This window comes from Polypterus senegalus, chromosome 7, assembly GCF_016835505.1.
Source record: "Polypterus senegalus isolate Bchr_013 chromosome 7, ASM1683550v1, whole genome shotgun sequence".
Lineage (NCBI taxonomy): Eukaryota > Metazoa > Chordata > Cladistia > Polypteriformes > Polypteridae > Polypterus > Polypterus senegalus.
This window is the reverse complement of record NC_053160.1, coordinates 59,569,575-59,590,512: the sequence shown is the minus strand read 5'-3', so window position 1 is coordinate 59,590,512 and position 20,938 is coordinate 59,569,575. Positions and strand designations below refer to the sequence as shown.

General features: G+C 40.0%; 1 protein-coding gene across 1 annotated transcript in view; it reads right to left on the bottom strand.

The window, feature by feature from the left end:
* The window catches only part of LOC120532583 (kinesin-like protein KIF2A), a 57,677-nt gene that overhangs the window by 2,149 nt on the left and 34,590 nt on the right, over nucleotides 1-20,938 (bottom strand). The window contains exons 19-20 of the mRNA XM_039758705.1: nucleotides 12,792-12,927; nucleotides 11,447-11,764 (exon numbers count right to left, since the gene is read on the bottom strand). Of these exons, the coding sequence (XP_039614639.1) occupies nucleotides 11,447-11,764; nucleotides 12,792-12,927 (454 nt within the window). The remainder of the gene's footprint in view (nucleotides 1-11,446; nucleotides 11,765-12,791; nucleotides 12,928-20,938) is intronic.

The window sequence follows — 20,938 nt, the reverse complement described above, 5'->3', positions numbered from 1 at the left end:
TAGAACTGAACTTTTCTTAACATTAATTTTTCCTTTTTTTGCCATTTTAATTTTTTTTGTGTGTGAATTGTTTTACTTTGAAACTTAACTAAAGTGTTAAAAACGAAGATATTTTGTCAGTGGAATCATTTCTGCGCGTCAGGCTTTTGTTGAATCCCATTTTTTTAGTTAGAGCTGCTGAACTTTGGTAAATTTGGGAAAACACTGCTACACATATCCTGCAACAAACTGCAAATTAATTAGGTACTAAAATATAAAAATCTTGAGCATAGCCTTGTGTTAGAATTATTCCTTTTCTCTGTGAAAGAAGACATTTTTCTTCAAATAAATATGAGACTAGTTTCAAGACGGACAGAAAGATTTCTAATCAACTGGTTAGGATTATTAGATTCTAATGTGAGCTAAAATAATTCCCTGTAAATACACTTGTCAATTAATGTGTCCTAATATCCTATAAATTTAAAAGACATTTAGGTAATGCTTCACAAGCTAAGTCATCCATGGAAGTAATGACTGCCTTCCTTTTGGAGGTTTGCTAGTTTATTCCCTGACTCAATGCAGCTATCCCCATCTAGTGGACATTGTGTGCAATTGCGCATTTTGAAATACTCATAAAATGTGATGCTAACATTACAATCTTGGCTAACCTACATTCACTGAATTCGGATGAAGAAGGAATAGTTTCAGGTTTTGTGCTGATTTAAAGTAAGAGCTCTCAGAGGCTCAAAATGGCAGGAAACTTTTTTAATTAAAAAATAAAGCAAATAGACATGTCTAAGAAGTCTACCATCGACCAGATCCTGGCACTGAGGGTTCTCATAGAGCAAAAACGCGAATATCGGCAGAGTTTCTTTGCAGCCTTTGACGATTTTCGCAAAGCGTTTTACTCAGTTGATCGAGCTGCCCTGTGGAGCATCCTGAGGGTTCGCGTGATCCCCTTGAGGTTGCTGGATATCATGGCTGGCCTGTACACTGGTACTGTGAGTGCTGTGCAGAGTGGAGGCAAGACCTCTCTGTTTTTCCCAGTTGATTCTGGGGTTCGTCAGGGGTGTGTTCTTGCTCCTGATCTGTTCAATGCTTGTATGGACTGGGTGTTGGGCAAGGTCATGGGGTCAGCGGCTGTGGGGCATCTGTTGGTGAAGAAAGATTCATGGATCTTGACTTTGCTGACGATGCTGTGATCTTCACGGAGTCAATGGAGGCTCTGATCGGGGTGCTTGAGAGACTGAGTGAGGAGTCTGAGTGTCTGGGCTTGCGAGTGTCCTGGATAAAAACCAACAGCCAGACCTTTAATGACCTCTTGGGCACAGCCATCTGTAGTGTATCTGTTTGCGGTGAGAGTGTTGACCTTATTGAGAGGTTTATTTACCATGGTAGTGACATTCATGTCTTTGGTGACTCTTCCTCTGAAGTCAGTAGACGGATTGGGAGAGCATGGGGGGTCATGAGATCACTGGAAAGTGGTGTGTGGCGTTCCTGATATCTATGCAAAAGGACGAAGGTCCAAGTATTTAGAGCCCTGGTGCTTCCTGTCTTGCCATATGGTTGCGAGACATGGATGCTATCCAGTGACCTGAGATGAAGACTGGACTCCTTTGGTACTGTGTCTCTCCAGAAAATCCTTGGGTACCGTTGGTTAGACTTTGTGTCGAATGAGCAGTTGCTCATGGAGTCCTGAATGAGGAACATTACCTGCATTGTGAGGGAGCGTCAGATACGACATTTACGGCCATGTGGCGCGTCTCCCAGAGGGTAACACCTGGCTATGGCAGATAGAGAGTCATTTCCGGAGGGTGAAACTGGAGCGCATGTCTGCCTGGGGGGTTGCAAACAGGGATCCCGAGTTGTTTCGCCGTGCAGTGGGTGCGGCAACACAATGTACCAGTGCATGCTCCCCAACTTGACTTGATTTGACTTGACATGCAACTTTGTCTTTTCTCTGATATAAATTTATAAAACAAAAACCACCAATACTCACCCCCCCCTAATGTTCAAACATGGTTGAGAACTTCAAAAACGTATTTCAAGCTAATAACACAGATTTTCTTTTTATACCAAACTAGATTCATTTTGAAATTTTCTCATGAAATACAGTGTGTCACAGACAACAAAACATCTCAAACCAGAAACATTTGTGAAATACCAAAAAAAAAACTTCACACAGATTTCTTCTAATATTATACAAAAAAATCTGAAAGGTTAACTTCTAAGGTAATACCTGGGAAAATAAATGTTTATATTTAGCAAACTGAACATTTTGGTAATTAATCAGGTCCTAGCATAGGTGCTTTGTGAATGCCAGACTGTTGGATCTACTCATGCTTTTCACTTGTCACCTTTTCACAGACACAGATGGATGGACACACATTGTCAGACTGAAGTGCCCCTTTCTGAGCTAGGAACCCTGATGGAATCACTCCACTACAGGTCTAAGAGGTTAGGTGATTGTTGTATCTATACTTCACTATCCTTTTAATGGTTTATTAGATTTGATATATAATTGATTAACAAACTGATCCCAAACAAAGATTACCCATCTATTCTTTTTCTTACCCAGAAAGTTTCTGTGAACCCTGTGACCGAATGAGCTCTTATTGTTCACTAACAGATAAAAACACCTCTGCTTACTCAAGCCTGACCAGTTTATTCAAAGATGTCAGTTAGCATCACAAACACACACAATGTGAAGGAGAAAACCAGTGATCTGACAGGAGAACAAAATGAAAACATCACATAAGAAAGTGAATCAAACTCGAGTCCCCGAGTTAGCCACCATGTCATTTCAGACTGATCGCATTTATTAAATTTATTACCAACACAGAATTTGTTAGGCTGACATGAATTGCACAAGTTACAAGGTGATTCATTTTCTCTTTGAATGTAATAATCTGAGAAAAGCAATATATAAATGTAATGAATTATTATTATTATTATTAATAAATCTAATCTAATGTAATCTAATATAATTTAGGGTTATAATTGTCCTGGGGGACCCTAGTGGCTGCATTTTTTTTGTTCTACCCCGTTTCAGAGTTATTGAACTGTAGTTGATCCCATTGTTTCATTAAATGGTCTTTTCATTTCATATTCTGCATTTAGACTAGTTTAAATGCATAATTGATTTCTTTTAGCATTTTTTGTTAACTCATCTTTTCTGTAGAATTTCCTTCTCTAAATTTATCCTAATAATAAGAACCAACCAACAATGAGCTGGGCAAACAACTACTTCAATGTCACACCTGCTAGCATGTTCATCACCAATAGCAAAAATAGGATTTTAGAAGTTATTATTTATTAAAAATAAATTTTCACTTTGTAATTCTGGGGGTACTGAGTGCTTCTTGATGTGGGAAAAACTGAATAAAAAGTATTTTAGCACATAGGTGCAACATAGTAGCAAAATGTGAAAAATGTGAAGGGGTCCGAATACTTTCTGAGTCCACCGTGTTTCTTATAAATGTGAACTTCACACTATTATGTTTTTCCAAATTTAGAGAGTAAAAAAAGACAAAATAAATGAACAGTGAGATGAATTATTGGATCTAGTTAGAACAAAAGCCTGCCGCCCACAGGGACACCCGAAGATTATACTTAAAAACCACTAGTTAAGTGTTTTGTTATGATCTAAAAGTCAAAGCATATCTAAATACCTTAAAGCAACTTTGACTGGGCATTGGTTCAATTTTGAATAAAATCAGCTGTTATCATATATTTGTAAGCGTTACTGGCATGAATAGCGCTTGAATTGCACGAAGAGAACACGTAGAGTAGGTGGGCACTGGGCAGCAATGCGTCAGGCCATCCCCACACAAGTTTCTACTGCCTATCCTCTCAGTTACTCCCAGTAGAAAAAAAAAAAAAAGCGCGGATCAGCAGCACATATCTCCTTCACAACACCTCCCCAACTGCCTGACTTCCATGGTGTTACACCAAGATGACGGACCATTTAGACAATAGATGGCAGTGTCACTGCTGAGACAGACACTTCACATAGCTACATAGCATGAAACAATATGAGACAGACACTTCACATAGCTACATAACATGAAACAGTCAAATATTGCAAAGTATATACCAGCAAACTTGGCCAATGATAAGAGCTTTTGGTTTGTTTTTCTGTATGATAGTTCCATTTGTGTTTTTCTGCAAGTTGGTCTTGTGTAATTTGGCTGATAATTTACTATTAAAGTGTAGAATGTAATCATCCTGCCCTTTCTGTACATTTCTCATCCATCCAAAAACCCATTCTTACCTACTCATTCAGCATTCCAGGCCCACTAGATGATAGTGATGACAAGCTCCATTTATAGCTCATAGATGTGAACATCATTCCTTCATAATATGAAAAGATTTGGTTTTAAAAAGATGCAGATGTTACTACAATTGTAAATTCTATGCAGTCCTTGACTTATCAGACAACAGATTGTGTAAGAGAGGAAATGAAAAATGAGCAAGCCTGGATACATGCTGTACACACGACATGCAGTGTAATCACACAAGCCTTTCAGTGGATTTTAGGGTGTTATTCAATACCACAGCATAAGAAGTAAATCCCCAAATTACAAATGAAGCCCTGCATTTAGTTTAGAGGTGCCTAACAAGTGTATTCAGTTTGGAAGAAGTGAATGAAGTCAGCACTGGTTTAGTAGCTGCCTGTGGCGCTCCAGTAGCTGTCTCAGGTTTCGTTTCCCTTTCTGAAACTGTTTTAATGAGAAGCTTTCCTCTTTCAGTTCAACAATAAGAGATTGGTTCTTTGTTGATAAGCTAGAATATGTAATTAAAATCTCATTTTATATATTAATAGAAATTGCCTTTATATGAAAAAGTTTTATTTTTGTTATATCAATAGGAATGACTTTATAGTCAGTATACTTTTGATTTACTGTATTTTTCACGTCATGCAAGCTCTCTTGAAGTTACCTAGACCTGAAATATTTCCATATGTGCAGAATTAAGAAAACACAAAATTTCGTACAATTTCATGCATGTCAGTGACTACACTTTGCTCTATCATTCAATATTGGATGTTGTAATAAGTGCACAGTATACTTCACGGTTAATGCTGCTAAAATGTGTCTTCGGCTTAAATAGGATCTGTACTCTTAAACACATAGGATTAAGTTGCTGGAATCGTTATGCAAACTTGAGTGTTTTCCTTTTCAAGCTTTTAAAATATAACAGATATGTTTAATATACAGGTAGTACAAAAATAGCTAAAATATGCAAATCACTTCTACATTTTGCTCAATCTAAGCCCAGCATATACTGTCAAGGGACAACTCTAAACCCACTTGAATAAAAATGATAATTGCTTGCATTCATTTTAATACCTCTCTCAAAATGTTTTGGTTATGAGAGATTCTGTCACACATGTAAGCCTGTCAGCAACTTACAGCCGTGCAGTCTGCAGGAAGCTGATAAGAATGATGTTAAAACTACCTGAAAGCCATATGTAGTCATCTAGTGTCAGCTCTGTCTAATCAACAACAAATGGAGACACACAAACAATAAATGAAAAAGAAGGCCTGCAGCAAGTTAACCGTTTTATAATAATCTGATATTATATATCCAAACAGACGAACCATATGACAAAGAAATGACTGGCCGGACTAGTAACATGTCTTCTGCTAGCTAAGAAAACATGTAACAGACAGTAATACAAACTTCTGTCATGAATAAAAGGTAACAAAACAGTAAGTCGACACAAAGGTCAGTTGCCTGTAAAACATATATTGTGATGGACGGCGCAAATGGACAGGTGTCATGACTGGGATGGGGTAAAGTTTCTTAATTGGATGGGAAGCCATTCCTTTACTGGTGCAAGAAACATGGCAAAAATCATCCTGCCTCAGCCATGAAACAGGCAGAAGATGACAGTGTGGCAGTAGGTACACTATCATGCCTGCAGGGTTGGACCGAGGAAAAATACCACGCTGGGAGTCCAGTGTAATGGAAGGCTGGGGGAGACGACATGCTGCCCCGACAGACTAGGTTGCAGCTTCCATGGGCGATGCTACCTCTGCAAACACCCACAAGGCACACTAAGAATTGTAGGCCCGTAGGGCACCCTTGTCGGGTTCCATGGGTGCTGCCAAGAGGTGCTGAAGGGATCCATTATCATTACTTTGTGGGAATTCCATTTGAGCTGTAAGTACTTCTATTAGGGTATTTCCTAGCACTGGAAGTTCTCCCAGGTCTACATAAAGGAAGCCTCTCGACCTCATCCAGGTGAGTTGGAGTCTGGTGGAAGAAGGACAAGGCTCATATGGAGGAGAGGAAGGAGAAAGAAAGAGAAGTAGAGACGAAGCCTTTTTGGTAAGGTATTTTTACAAATAAAACTATTTACTTTACCGGGACTTATGTCATGGCGGTTGTTTCTGAGGTTTGGGGTAGTGCAAAGCCCCTAGTGGTCACTATACACACACATATATAATAACTATATATATATATATAGTGTATCCGGAAAGTATTCACAGCGCATCACTTTTTCCACATTTTGTTATGTTACAGCCTTATTCCAAAATGGATTAAATTCATTTTTTTCCTCAGAATTCTACACACAATACCCCATAATGACAATGTGAAAAAGTTTACTTGAGGTTTTGCAAATTTATTAAAAATAAAAAAACTGAGAAATCACATGTACATAAGTATTCACAGCCTTTGCTCAATACTTTGTCGATGCACCTTTGGCAGCAATTACAGCCTCAAGTCTTGTTGAATGTGATGCCACAAGCTTGGCACACCTATCCTTGGCCAGTTTCGCCCATTTCTCTTTGCAGCACCTCTCAAGCTCCATCAGGTTGGATGGGAAGCGTCGGTGCACAGCCATTTTAAGATCTCTCCAGAGATGTTCAATCGGATTCAAGTCTGGGCTCTGGCTGGGCCACTCAAGGACATTCACAGAGTTGTCCTGAAGCCACTCCTTTGATATCTTGGCTGTGTGCTTAGGGTCGTTGTCCTGCTGAAAGATGAACCGTCGCCCCAGTCTAAGGTCAAGAGCGCTCTGGAGCAGGTTTTCATCCAGGATTTCTCTGTACATTGCTGCGGTCATCTTTCCCTTTATCCTGACTAGTCTCCCAGTTCCTGCCACTGAAAAACATCCCCACAGCATGATGCTGCCACCACCATGCTTCACTGTAGGGATGGTATTGGCCTGGTGATGAGCGGTGCCTGGTTTCCTCCAAATGTGACACCTGGCATTCACACCAAAGAGTTCAATCTTTGTCTCATCAGACCAGAGAATTTTGTTTCTTATGGTCTGAGAGTCCTTCAGGTGCCTTTTGGCAAATTCCAGGCGGGCTGCTATGTGCCTTTTACTAAGGAGTGGCTTCCGTCTGGCCACTCTACCATACAGGCCTGATTAGTGGATTGCTGCAGAGATGGTTATCCTTCTAGAAGGTTCTCCTCTCTCCACAGAGGACCTCTGGAGCTCTGACAGAGTGACCATCGGGTTCTTGGTCACCTCCCTGACTAAGGCCCTTCTCCCCCGATCGCTCAGTTTAGATGGCCGGCCAGCTCTAGGAAGAGTCCTGGTGATTTTGAACTTCTTCCACTTATGGATGATGGAGGCCACTGTGCTCATTGGGACCTTCAAAGCAGCAGAAATGTTTCTGTAATCTTCCCCAGATTTGTGCCTCGAGACAATCCTGTCTCGGAGGTCTACAGACAATTCCTTTGACTTCATGCTTGGTTTGTGCTCTGACATGAACTGTCATCTGTGGGACCTTATATAGACAGGTGTGTGCCTTTCCAAATCATGTCTAATCAACTGAATTTACCACAGGTGGACTCCAATTAAGCTGCAGAAACATCTCAAGGATGATCAGGGGAAACAGGATGCACCCTAGCTCAATTTTGAGCTTTGTGGCAAAGGCTGTGAATACTTTTGTACATGTGCTTTCTCAATTTTTTATTTTTAATAAATTTGCAAAAATCTCAAGTAAACTTTTTTCACGTTGTCATTATGGGGTGTTGTGAGTAGAATTCTGAGGAAAAAAATTAATTTAATCCATTTTGGAATAAGGCTGTAACATAACAAAATGTGGGAAAAGTGCACTATGAATACTCTCCGGATGCACTGTGTATATGTATATGTATATGTATATATATATATATATATATATATATATATATATATATATATATATATATATATATATATATATATATATATATATATATATAGATAGATAGATAGATAGATAGATAGATAGATAGATAGATAGATAGATGACAAATTTGAGAGCATTCTGTCGCTGATTTAAAACAAAACCGTTTATAATGGTATACTTGCCAAAATCTGGATTGCCACTGAGATAAAGTCTAATAATCTGTGGCATGGAGTTTATAACAAAAAATTGTCAGCCTCACTTAATCCAAAAGGCTCATACCAACCTGGGATGGGACACCAGATTATCACTGGATACACTCATAAATGTTCCCAAACTTGAAGAAGGCCCCATTACATTTATATAGTGCTTTTGTCACTACTCAAAGCCCTTTGAATCACCAATTAACCTAACACTCTTTGGGATTTGGAAGTAAAACCAAAGCATTTGGAGAAAAGCCCACAGACAGAGTATGCAAACTCTTTTACAGACAGCAACCAGCCATGTAATACAAACCCAAGATGCAGGATCCATGAGGCAGCACCGAGTTTAGTTGTGAATTAAGACATGCCCTGTAAATATTCATTCTCAGTTTCAAGGATATATTACATAAAGGATATGAGAGAATATGTAAAACATTTTTCAGCTTTGAAATAAACACACATCAATTGCCTTTTCTGGCTAACAAGTTCAGTGTTCGAGAAAACAATCACAAGCCTATTTCTGCAGTCGTTGTTTCTGTCAAGTACAGTATGTCCCAAGGTTCTTTGCCTAAATGTGCAAACAAGGCACAGAAAACCGGCTTCATATGAGGGAGTTTGAAAGAGAAGTTTGTATTTGTGCTAGATAAGAGAACAAGATAGTAAATCAACTGTATAAAGGATCAGACAGGACTGAAAAGATTCTACACCCTTCGCATCCACAAACATCATCCTTATAATATGGAGACCCAAATGGCAGACAAGTGTATATTGCACTTTGACATTGCCTCTCTTGACTTGTACTTTACTCCGTGAGTAGTTTAAACCTTCATCCTAGTATTAATTGCTGTAAGAGCCATTTCCTAGTTATAGAAGATTCATAAATATTTTACTAGATGACAAAGCATAATTTATGGGCGATTCTTATTACCCCGATAAGCTCAGTAAAATTGGTATATTCTAGCTATTTCTATCTGCTTTGACTAAACATTATTCTTCAGTTAGTGACCAGCCTTGCCATGTGTAAGGCAAAGAGGGCACAAGGTTTTAAATCGTGCCCATGCCTTTGGACCTTTTCAGTGCGTGAAGTAACTCGTAAGAAAACATATATATATTTATATATATATATATTTAATATGCCAATCATCGGCTAAATGTTAATTTTTGTCCAGGTTTTTGTGCTGTCACTTTACTGACACTTAAAAGTATTTCATAAATAACCTACTGACTTGTCACGTATGTTTTAACCTCATTATTAATAAGCTAAAATGAGCAGCAGACCCAACACTGAGCCCTGCAGAACTCCACCTTGGACCTTAATTCTGAAACACATCTTGCACTATATAACATGTTACGTAAAGCAATTTGGAAAAATCTAAAAAAAAAAAAAAAAATTGCAATGGAACCCTACCTTTTTCAGTTTGATCACAAAATGTTTTTGGGAAACTTGTGAAAAGCTTTTGGAAAGTCCATGTCAGTACCACATGTTTCACATTAACAATTCGTGTTGTTTTTTTATGAAAACACCAGAAGAAACAGTAATCAGTCATTTTCATTATTTAATTTCTACACTGACTAAACCTGTTTTAACAGTCTAAAATACTGCAGATACAAAAATATTCTTATACAATAATACACTACCGTTTGTCTGTCCAGGATATTAAGTCACCTGTAGCTCGCAAACCATTTGACCTATTGACGTGAAATTTGGTACACATATACTATGTGACCTCTACTGTCCGCTTACAAGTTGATGACTTTTATTACTATTTTTATTTTTGTTTTATTGTAAAATCAACTCTTGGCAGCAGAGTGGCTGTGCGGCACATGCATACAGGTGCCATTCTCATCCCTACCACCTTTGCCGTCACTTCCTCTACTTCTTATCTTAAATCATTCTTGAGGCAGATTGAAAATTAAGAAAAACGTACCAAGTAATTGCAACACAAAAACTGACTTTTATCAGTTTTAACAGAGGCAGATAGAAGGAGAGAAGAAGCGGGTCGCTAGAGTGTAGAAAACGAGCTGCTCATGAAGCAGCAAGCGCATCAACCTCTGAGCAAACGAATGCAAAATGTACAGAGAAAGAGGATGAAAACAATGTCAAGTCAGGTGTATTCAATGCATGTTATCATGCAGTGTGCCATTACTGGTATTTCGTAATTGCTTTGCATTATAAGATACACAGTACTCTTAAATAGCTGGCCTGCCACTTTCAGTTTGGCAGAGAGATTTCTGTAAACTGCAATTTTAACAATTTGTATACAGTGTAGTGAAATGCTGAACTTGCATTACTGAAATGATTTAATTTGCTCAAGTTTAACCATTTAAATTTTGATACAGCACACTTTTTCTAAAGATTTGATGTAAAATCTGTTTGAATAGTGTGTTATCTCATATTATTCTTTTCGTCAAATATGAATTGTCAGTTGTCAGATTATTTATTTACTAGATGTTTTTTTCTTTAGAATAACAAGGAGGCATGGCTCAGCACTCATGGGTTTGGCATATTGTTGCCTAATAGATTTTTAAGCTTGTAATACCAAAATACCAAAGATAAAATTTCTACTGTTTTTGCAATAGATCCAGGTTAAGCTACATATAGATAGCTTTGTGTATTTTTCTGTACAAAGAGAGCAGAAACAAACACATTTTAGAGATTATGACAATTTTAAGTAACTAATATATAAAGATTTAATGTTAATCTACATTCTAATTGCAGGTTGTCTAAATAGCCCAATGTCAGCAGCATGGCAAAAAATAAATATAGCTCTTTGCAGTTCCCTGAGAGTGTCCGTAGTTATACAAGTGTGATGACCAAGGCCCAGATAAATAAATACAAACAGAAGCTTAAATTCTGGCAGAGGTCCTACTCACAAAATTGAATTAAAGGGAAACAAAGACTGACAGTTCCTCACTCTGCTTTTATATAAAAAGACTGCTGTTTGAGGCTAGAGCCACCTAGTGATCACTGTAGTCAAATTTCCTTTTAATAGGTCTCAAAAGGTCCTACAAAGCATATTGCACTATTTACATTGGTAGTCTAATGTTTAATATAAAACAGTCTTTAGGACACATAAGTAAATAATTAAATTATTCAGAGATCATTTTAGAGCTGAGCCTATGATGCTTTACCTTTTTTATTCGTAGGAAAAGGCTGGTCTAAAAACTTAGTGGGGTGTACACCTTCGCCATCGTGACAAGACTGAAGATCAAATTCTACAGAAGAACTTGTTTCTGTTGAACGAGGTCTGTTCGGAGACATGACAGCGAGTCTTGAAGGAGCCTTAGAACTCCTCAGAGGCGGAACATTACCATACAGGAAGCTGATCAAGTCCTCCCTGCGTATAGTTCTCTTGCATTTTTTTACCCAAGCCAGCACATCTTTATTCCGACGCTGATAGCCAATCTGAACTCCTAAATCATAGCTTCTTTGACGCAAATCCATGCTTTCTAAAAAATGGACAGAAAATTCAAATGTAGGATTATGCAGGATGATTTCCACACCAGTCACGTTTTGCAAACTGGTTTGTTGATTAAAAACAAGTTAACCAAAGCCAAATATTGCAAGATTTATTTAAACTTTAAAACAGTTTTAATAACTAGAGAAACCAGCAGAGGCAGTACATATTAAATATATTCTTATGCACTGCATTTAAAAAAAAGAAGCACAGCATCTTGCAGACTTTAAACAGCAAAGGCAAATGATGAATGTAAGCTTCTTTCAGCTATCTCAGAAGGAAGCCCAGAATTTGTTAAACATTCTACAGCCAAGCATTATCACAGTATCTTCATCTACTGCCGAGCATAATCATCACAGTATCTTCATTCAGAGCTGACACATTTGCTTCTGTCAATATGTTGTTTACAGATACATGTGTTACTATTTGCACTTCAGCATCTGAACACCTAAACCAGACTGCCAAATTAAAGACATTGCAGGTTTCACAAAGAAACATCACACCTGAGGGCAAGATTTGTGCAAATGGTGTCTACACTTGAATTTTTTTTTTGAGAATTTAAATAAGATGTGGCATTGTAGTTAATTTGACCGCATCCATATTAAGTGTTACAGTTTCAATTCACAGGCCTGATCATCAGCTGCATGGAGGCTGAACTTTCTCTACACTTCTGTATGGGTTAACACCAATTCCTGCCCATACTGCAAGTTATATTAATTTACAACACTAGATTGACAAAATATGAATGTGTGTCAGTGTAAGAGAGAGACTTGTGTTAAACATGTGTTCCTCTCAGGGTTGGTTTCTTCTCTGCACCTGATGCTGATGCTCCCTATATCTGCGTCATCAGAAAAACAGAATCAAAAATGAATGGATGGATTGATGATCAAAAAGACACTTGGTTAACTGGAAAGTAATTCTCTAATCTAAAAGCTTCAGTTTGTAGATCATTTTGAGCACATTAAGACTAATGACAAATAATTCTTCAGGAACTGTCAAGAATTTATTCTTTAATTTACCTCTAAGTTCAGTTGTAATGTCAAAGTTCTGGTCCAGAATTTCTTCATGTGGCACATCATAGGAATCCAAATCATAGTCCACTTCTTCAGCCATTTCCAGCATTGTTTTTTCACCCTCTATCCATTTTACAGGTTCCTGAAAACACATCACTTAATTAAAATATTATTAATTATTGTTAGTTTAATTTAAAATTCAATTTAAAAGGTTCAAGTGCTGTACATGTTTAGAAATGTAATAGAATAAAAATAAATGTGCCATAAATTAAAATTAAAACACCAATTATCATGCAATATGTACAGTGTCATATAAAAGTATTTGTCCATCTTCTCAGTTTACTGTCTTACTTCAGGTTTTTGGCCCTGAATGTTTTCAGATGTTCACCAAAATCTAATATTAGACAAAGGGCACCTACAGTTAGGTCCATAAATATCTGGACAGAGACAACTTTTTTCTAATTTTCGTTCTGTACATTACCACAATGAATTTTAAATGAAACAACTCAGATGCAGTTGAAGAGCAGACTTTCAGCTTTAATTCAGTGGGTTAAACAAAAAGATTGCATAAAAATGTGAGGCAAATAAAGCATTTTTTAACACAATCCCTTGATTTCAGGGGCTCAAAAGTAATTGGACAATTAACTCAAAGGCTATTTCATGTGCAGGTATGGGCAAGTCCATCGTTCTGTCATTATCAATTAAGCAGATAAAAGGCCTGGAGTTCATTTGAGGTGTGGTGCTTGCATGTGGAAGATTTTGCTGTGAACAGACAACATGCGGTCAAAGGAGCTCTCCATGCAGGTGAACGAAGCCATCCTTAAGCTGCAAATACAGGAAAAACCCATCTGAGAAATTGCTACAATATTACGGGTGGCAAAATCTACAGTTTGGTACATCCTGAGAAAGAAAGCAAGCACTGGTGAACTCAGCAACGCAAAAAGACCTGGACGTCCACGGAAAATAACAGTGGTGGGTGATTTCCATGGTGAAGAGAAACCCCTTCACAACAGCCAACCAAGTGACGGGGTTGGCGTATCGATATCCAAGTCTACCATAAAGAGAAGACTCCATGAAAGTAAATACAGAGGGTATTACAAAGGCTAGATTGGACTTTGCTAAAGAACATCTAAAAAAAAACAGCACAGTTCTGGAAAAACATTCTTTGGACAGATGAAACCAAGATCAACCTCTACCAGAATGATGGCAAGAAAAAAGTATGGAGAAGACGTGGAACAGCTCATTATCCAAAGCATACCACATCATCTGTAAAACAGTGTGGAGGCAGTGTGATGGCTAGGGCATGCGTGCATGGCTGCCAGTGGCACTGGGACACCACTGTTTATTCATGATGTGACACAGGACAGAAGCAGCCGAATGAATTGAGGTGTTCAGAGACATACTGTCTGCTCAAATCCAGCTAAGTGCAGTCAAATTGATTGGGCAGTGTTTCATGATACAGATGGACAATGACCCAAAACATATAGCCAAAGCAACCCAGGTGTTCATTAACGCAAAGAAGTGGAAAATTTTTGAATGGCCAAGTCAGTCACCTGATCTTAACCCAACTGAGCATGCATTTCACTTGTTGAAGACTAAACTTCAGACAGAAAGGCACTCAAACAAACAGCAACTGAAAGCCGCTGCAGTAAAGGCCTGGCAGAGCATTAAAAAGGAGGAAACCCAGCATCTGGTGATGTCCATGAGTTCAAGACTTCAGACGGTCATTGCCAGCAAAGAGTTTTCCACCAAGTATTAGAAATGAACATTTTATTTCCAGTTATTTAATTTGTCCAATTACTTTTGAGCCCCTGAAATAAAGGGATTGTGTTAAATAAATGTTTATTTAGTTGCCTCACATTTTTATGCAATCTTTTTGTTCAAACCACTGAATTAAAGCTGAAAGTCTGTACTTCAACTACATCTGAGTTGTTTCATTTAAAATTCATTGTGGTAATGTACAGAACCAAAATTAGAAAAAAGTTGTCACTGTCCAAATATTTATGGACCTAACTGGAAATGTGAACAAATAACAGTTTTATCTTTCTTGCAGAATCACTTTAAAATTCTGAAACAGTGCCCGCCAAGTTTTCAAGCGTCAACTGCTCATCTCGAAGCAGATCGAATTTACCAGTCGATCTACGTTCCTACCGTCACCTATGGTCATGAGCTATGGGTAGTGACCGAAAGAACGAAATCGCGAATACAAGCGGCTAAAATGAGTTTCCCCCGCAGGGTGTCTGGGCGTTCCCTTAAACATAGGGTGAGAAGCTCAGTCATCCGGGAGGGGCTCAGAGTAGAGCTGCTGCTCCTCCGCATCGAGAGGAGTCAGATGAGGTGGCTCAGGCATCTGATCAGGATGCCTCCTGTATGCCTCCCTGGTTAGGTGTCCTGGGCACGTCCAACCGGGAGGAGGCCCCAGGGAACACCCCGGGCACGCTGGAGGGACTATGTCTCCCAGCTGGCCTGGGAACGCCTTGGGATTCTCCCGGAAGAGCTAGAAGAAGTGACCAGGGAGAGGGAAGTCTGGGCATCTCTGCTCAAGGGGCTGCCCCCGCGACCCGACCTCGGATAAGCGGAAGAGGATGGATGGATTGATCAGCTGATACAGATTTTCTCTTTATCCTTTTAAAAACTTTCTACATTAATTTCCTGCATAACCAGAGAATTTGAAGCCTTACGTCCTATATTAAAGTAGTGCAAACCGTTTCTGTGAAATGTACATATTTATATATATATATATATATATATATATATATATATATATATATATATATATATATATACACATATACACACACACACACACACAGTGGAACCTCGGTTTACGAGTAACTTGGTTTACGAGTGTTTTGCAAGACAAGCAAAATTTTTTAATAAATTTTGACTTGATAAACGAGCGATGTCTTGCAATATCAGCAGTATGGATACACTTTGTCTGCTTAGCGTCATGTGATCACAACTGAGCTGATGGTTCTTCTCTCTCATGCGCACGCGTCTCTCTCTCTCTCCTTATCTCTGTCTCTCTCGTCTCCTATTCTCCGTCTGAGTGCCTCACTCATACGAGCGTATACTGTTTACTACAGCATTGTGACTGTGTGTGTGCACACGGTGAACTGCTACAGCGCTGGGAGACTGCGATTGCTTTGGGACACTCTTCCGCGTGTCGTCCTGTTGGGTGGAATCCCACATGAGTATAGAAACTCACTCACACCAACCATGATTCTTTTTAAAGGTAAAGTGCAGGCTAATTTGTTTTATGTATTTTTACTTTATGTTTTGTATTAATCGTTTTTATATGATTAGTTTTGGGTTGTGGAACGAATCATCTAAGTTTCCATTATTTCTTATGGGGAAATTCGCTTTGATATACGAGTGCTTTGGATTGCAAGCACGTTTCCGGAACGAATTATGCTCGCAAACCACTGTTCCACTGTATATATATATATATATATATATATATATATATATATATATATATATATATACTAATAAAAGGCAAAGCCCTCACTCACTCACTCACTGACTCACTCACTCACTGACTCATCACTAATTCTCCAACTTCCCGTGTGGGTGGAAGGCTGAAATTTGGCAGGTTGATTCCTTACAGCTTCCTTACAAAAGTTGGACAGGTTTTATATCGAAATTCTACGCGTAATGGTCATAACTGGAAGCAGTTTTTCTCCATTTACTGTAATGGAGATGAGCTTCAACGCCGAGGGGGTGGAGTTTCGTGTGACATCATCACGCCTCCCACGTAATCACGCAGTACATAGAAAACCAGGAAGACCTCAAAAAAGCGCTCAAGAAAACATGCATTATATAATTGAGAAGGCAGCGAAACAATAAGAAGCGAGTTCTGCTACTTGAAACAAAGCACGATGTAAACCTACACTTTAAATTAAGTTCATAGACAGGCTGCGCTGGCGTTTGTAATTTAGTGCCTGCCCATATAAGGCCATCCGTCAGCGGCAATCCAATAGCAAACTGCCACGGGTAAATATTCACGGGTGAAGGACTGTGCTTATGGAGAGGAAGATGAGATGGTCAGGGTGGTGTTTGACACAAACTCAGCGAAACTGCCAGAGAAAGTTTTAAGTGCCAGGACTAAGGTAACATTAAATAAAGCTATGGACATAGCGAGATGGCACCAGCACAGCTGGGAACCTTCGATGCAAGTACACCGAGTGGCTCACGTGAACTGATGCAGTGCACAGATAAAAGCAACAGTTCCAAAGAGCTGAACAAAACCGAATTACACAATTGAAAAGGCAGCAAAAATATGAAGCGTCTGATAAGCATATTCATAAATGCAGCTACTGTGGAAACAAAGCACACGGTGGAAAAAGTCAATGTCCGCTAAAGGAAGACAGCGTAAAAAAAACCCGTGCATGCAGTTTGTCACATCACAGATAAAAAGGAAGACGAGCTGTTTATTGATGCAGTAAGGAACTAATCGATGAATGAAACCTCTTATCTTTACAACGATTGACAAACACGGAATGTAACTTGAACACATCGTACAAATACGAGCCTGATTGAAAGAAATAATGATAATCAAATCCTTGATGACAGCAACATTCAATAACACTCACAAAACAATTACTGTATATTGACAATCATGTTACGTTATTTTTAAAATGTTCCCTTTTCTTTTCATAACTTCTACTTCTCCACTGCGATACGGGTATATATATAAATGTATATCTATAGCCCGATCTACAATACATACTTTAGCATAGACAAGTGTGGCGCAATTGTAGAGTCTTAGCCTCTAACGCCGACATTCGAGGTTCGATTCCCGAGAGGGGATGTACTGACTATGTACGCGCTATCCGATTCATTTTACCTTCCCATCTCCTTGGTTTGGGGCGTATGAAAAATATTAGGTTAACGCAGAATCATGTTACGTTATTTTTAAAATTTTCCCTTTCTTAGCACAAGCACAGTTGAGAAGCTTGATGCATGTACTCCATAAGCGTTAAAAATAACGCATTTAATCACACTTTCAATTCCAAGCAAGCGGGAACTTTTGTCAATGCATGATTTCCTGGTACATCCATTACACTGATGCACACATCACAGCTACAAAAATGTTAGAGTCGGAATAAAGCGCGTTCCTACGACTGATCATTTCGACTACCCGAGCGAAGCCTTGATAAAAGCATGGTTTTGTGCACACTGAAAAGCAAGCAAAATTAGATGCATTACAGAAAGCGGACTTTGTGGCTCTTACTGGGGATCATTGGACTTCCGTGACCGTTAGTAATTCTAAATACATCTAATTACAAAATGTTCAATGATCACACTGTTTTAGCCTAATGTACAAAATAATTTTGGCTAATGTTACTCAGAGTTTAAAGAGTAAGCTGGTCAAATTACCTTTTATGTTTCTGACTTATTTTTTAAGAAGAAAAACTGCACTTTATGGTGAAATTTTGGTTATTATTATTTAAAGACAATACTATTCTGAAAATGTACTTAAAGTACTTAAACTACCACTTTATTTTTAAGTCTGCCCAATTTTAACCAGGGATGATATTTTTGTTTCTGTTTTGAATTCAAATGCAGTTTAAAAGCTTTTTTCAGAAATTAAAACAGCTTCAGTTTACAATATTCATGTCCATGTCTATTATTTGATTCTGTAAGCCCACTAAAACCGTTTTAAATAAAAAAAAAACATTTGCGATTTGGGGCAAATTTCGTGTGCGATTACATACGATTAATCAAGATTAATTCTTACACAGCCTCTAATTAATTGGATTAATTTTTTTAATCGAGTCCCACCCCTAATATATATATGTAGATATATATATGTAGATTTGTATATATATATGTGTATATACAGTATATATGTAGATATGTATATGTTGTATATACAGTATGTATATATGTGTATAGATGTGTATATATATATATATATATATATGTTTATATGTATATATATGTTTATATATGTGTCTGTGTGTGTGTGTATATATATATATATGCCAGCAACACTCATGACAATTACAAAACAATTACATTGTCAATCATGTTACGTTATTATTAAAATGTTTCCTTTTCTTTTTACTTCTCCGCTGCCAATCGCAGCTATTTTGCTATATATATATAAATAGATAGATATGACAACAACACTCATATCAATGACAAAACAATTACATTAACAATCATCTTACGTTATTTTTAAAATGTTTGCTTTTCTTTTTCATAACTTCTTTAACACACTACTTCTCCAGCCTGGTATTCTGCTAGTATATATATATATATATATATATATATATATATATATATATATATATATATATATATATATATAAATGTATACATATATGTATATATATATGTATACATATATGTATACATATATATATATATGTGTGTATATATAAATATATATACTGTGGTCGTGTGCCTCCTCCAGACCGCAAGGGGGCGTCCGTCCTGGTTACGTTGGGGGCCTCGGGTACAGGGCTTAGAAGCCCAACCCTGTAGGGACCCGAGGTCACCGCTAGGCGTCGCCCCGATGCCGGTTTATCCCGTGTGGTCCCTGGCGGGATGGAGCCCGGCGGGACGCCAGGAAGACCAGAGGAGGGCTTGTGCCTCCTCCAGACCGCAAGGGGGCGATCGCCCTGGTTGTATTAGGGGCCACGGGTAGAGGGCGTGGAAGCCCAACCCTGTAGGGGCCTGTGGCCACCGCCAGGCGGCGACCTGGAGCCTGAGGAACCCTGGAGCTCAGCACTTCCGCCACACCAGGAAGTGCTGGGGGGAAGACTTATTGTGGCGCCCGGAGAGCATGCCGGGAGGATAGCCGGCACTTCCGCCACGCTGGGGCATGGCCAAGGAGGGAATGCCGGAAACACCTGGTGCTCGTCCGGGAGCAGTATATAAGGGGCCGTCTCCCTTCAGTCTAGGGCGGAAGTCGGGTGGAAGAGGACGGAGTTAGCGGGAGGACTGGAGGCGGCCAAAAGAGAGAGAGGCATTGTAAGGCCAGAGGAGAAAAAGAGGCATTGTAAGGCCTGAGGAGAAAGAGAGGCATTGTAAGGCCTGGACTTGGGGAATCGGTGCAAGAGGCACTGGCGAGTTGAGCGCGGGACTGCTTGTAAATAGTGTAAATAAACAAGTGTGTGGTGAATTTAAGATGTCTGTCTGCTTGTGTCCGGGTTCAAGTTCACAATGGCGCCCAACGTGGGGCCAACCGTCTGGTGCAAGACGGGGGCCCCATATCAATAAATATTTTGTGAATGACCCGGCGCAGCAGCGGACTCCACACACTTGCCGCAGGAGCGGCCCGTGCAAAACCCCGCGGGAGCGTTTTGCCCCAGAAACCGCCGCCGGACCACGGCATGGATATTCCCGGGTGCGGAGGAGGAACAGACATCGCCGGAGCGCAGCGGGCTCCGAAAGTCGCGCTGTCGAGACGGACAGCCAGGCCGGCGTGGCAACGCAAAAGGCCACACCGAGGCGGGGGCCTCGGCATGACGGGATCCAGGAGGTGAGTACCCTGCCCTGCAATAATCGGCCCCTCGGGGTCGGTCATACCTTGTTTTCCACAGGGAGGGACGAACCGGATCCGCGTCTGTGGCAGGAGCGCGTCGGGCCATGGGCTGTCGGCAGCGCGGCGACGGAGGCAGCAAAGGAGGCGGCGAAATCGGAGCCGCTGCGACTCGAGGAATCGCCGCAAGTACAACGCGGTGAGGAGGCATGTCTCCGTACCCAAAGCAGGGGAGACAAGATGGCCGCGGGCCGGATGTCCCGCCCGCTGACAGGCACGGGATTGGCCGGTGTGTCTTGCGTGCCGCCGATGATTGGATAGAGGCGGGCCCAAGGAATGCCAGCCCCGTGCGGAGGAGAGACCCGATTGGGCCAAGAGGAGTGGCCCACAGGAGGCAGGCGTCGAGTGAAGCTGATCAACAGGTAAGCTCACCCGCGTCTGTCTCTTTGTTCCCACCAGCGGCTCGGGGCGTGTCGGGGAATCCCCTCGCCCGCCGAGTCGCCTGTGATGCAGGTGCTGAGTGCTATCGCCGCTCAGTTAGAGCAGCTGATGGGGAAGGCGGTCGCGTCGGGAGAGACGTCGTGTGAGACGGAGGATCGGCGCAGCGCTGGAACCGGAGGCTGGCAGAGCACTGCGGGGGTGGTGAGTGTTGCCGTCT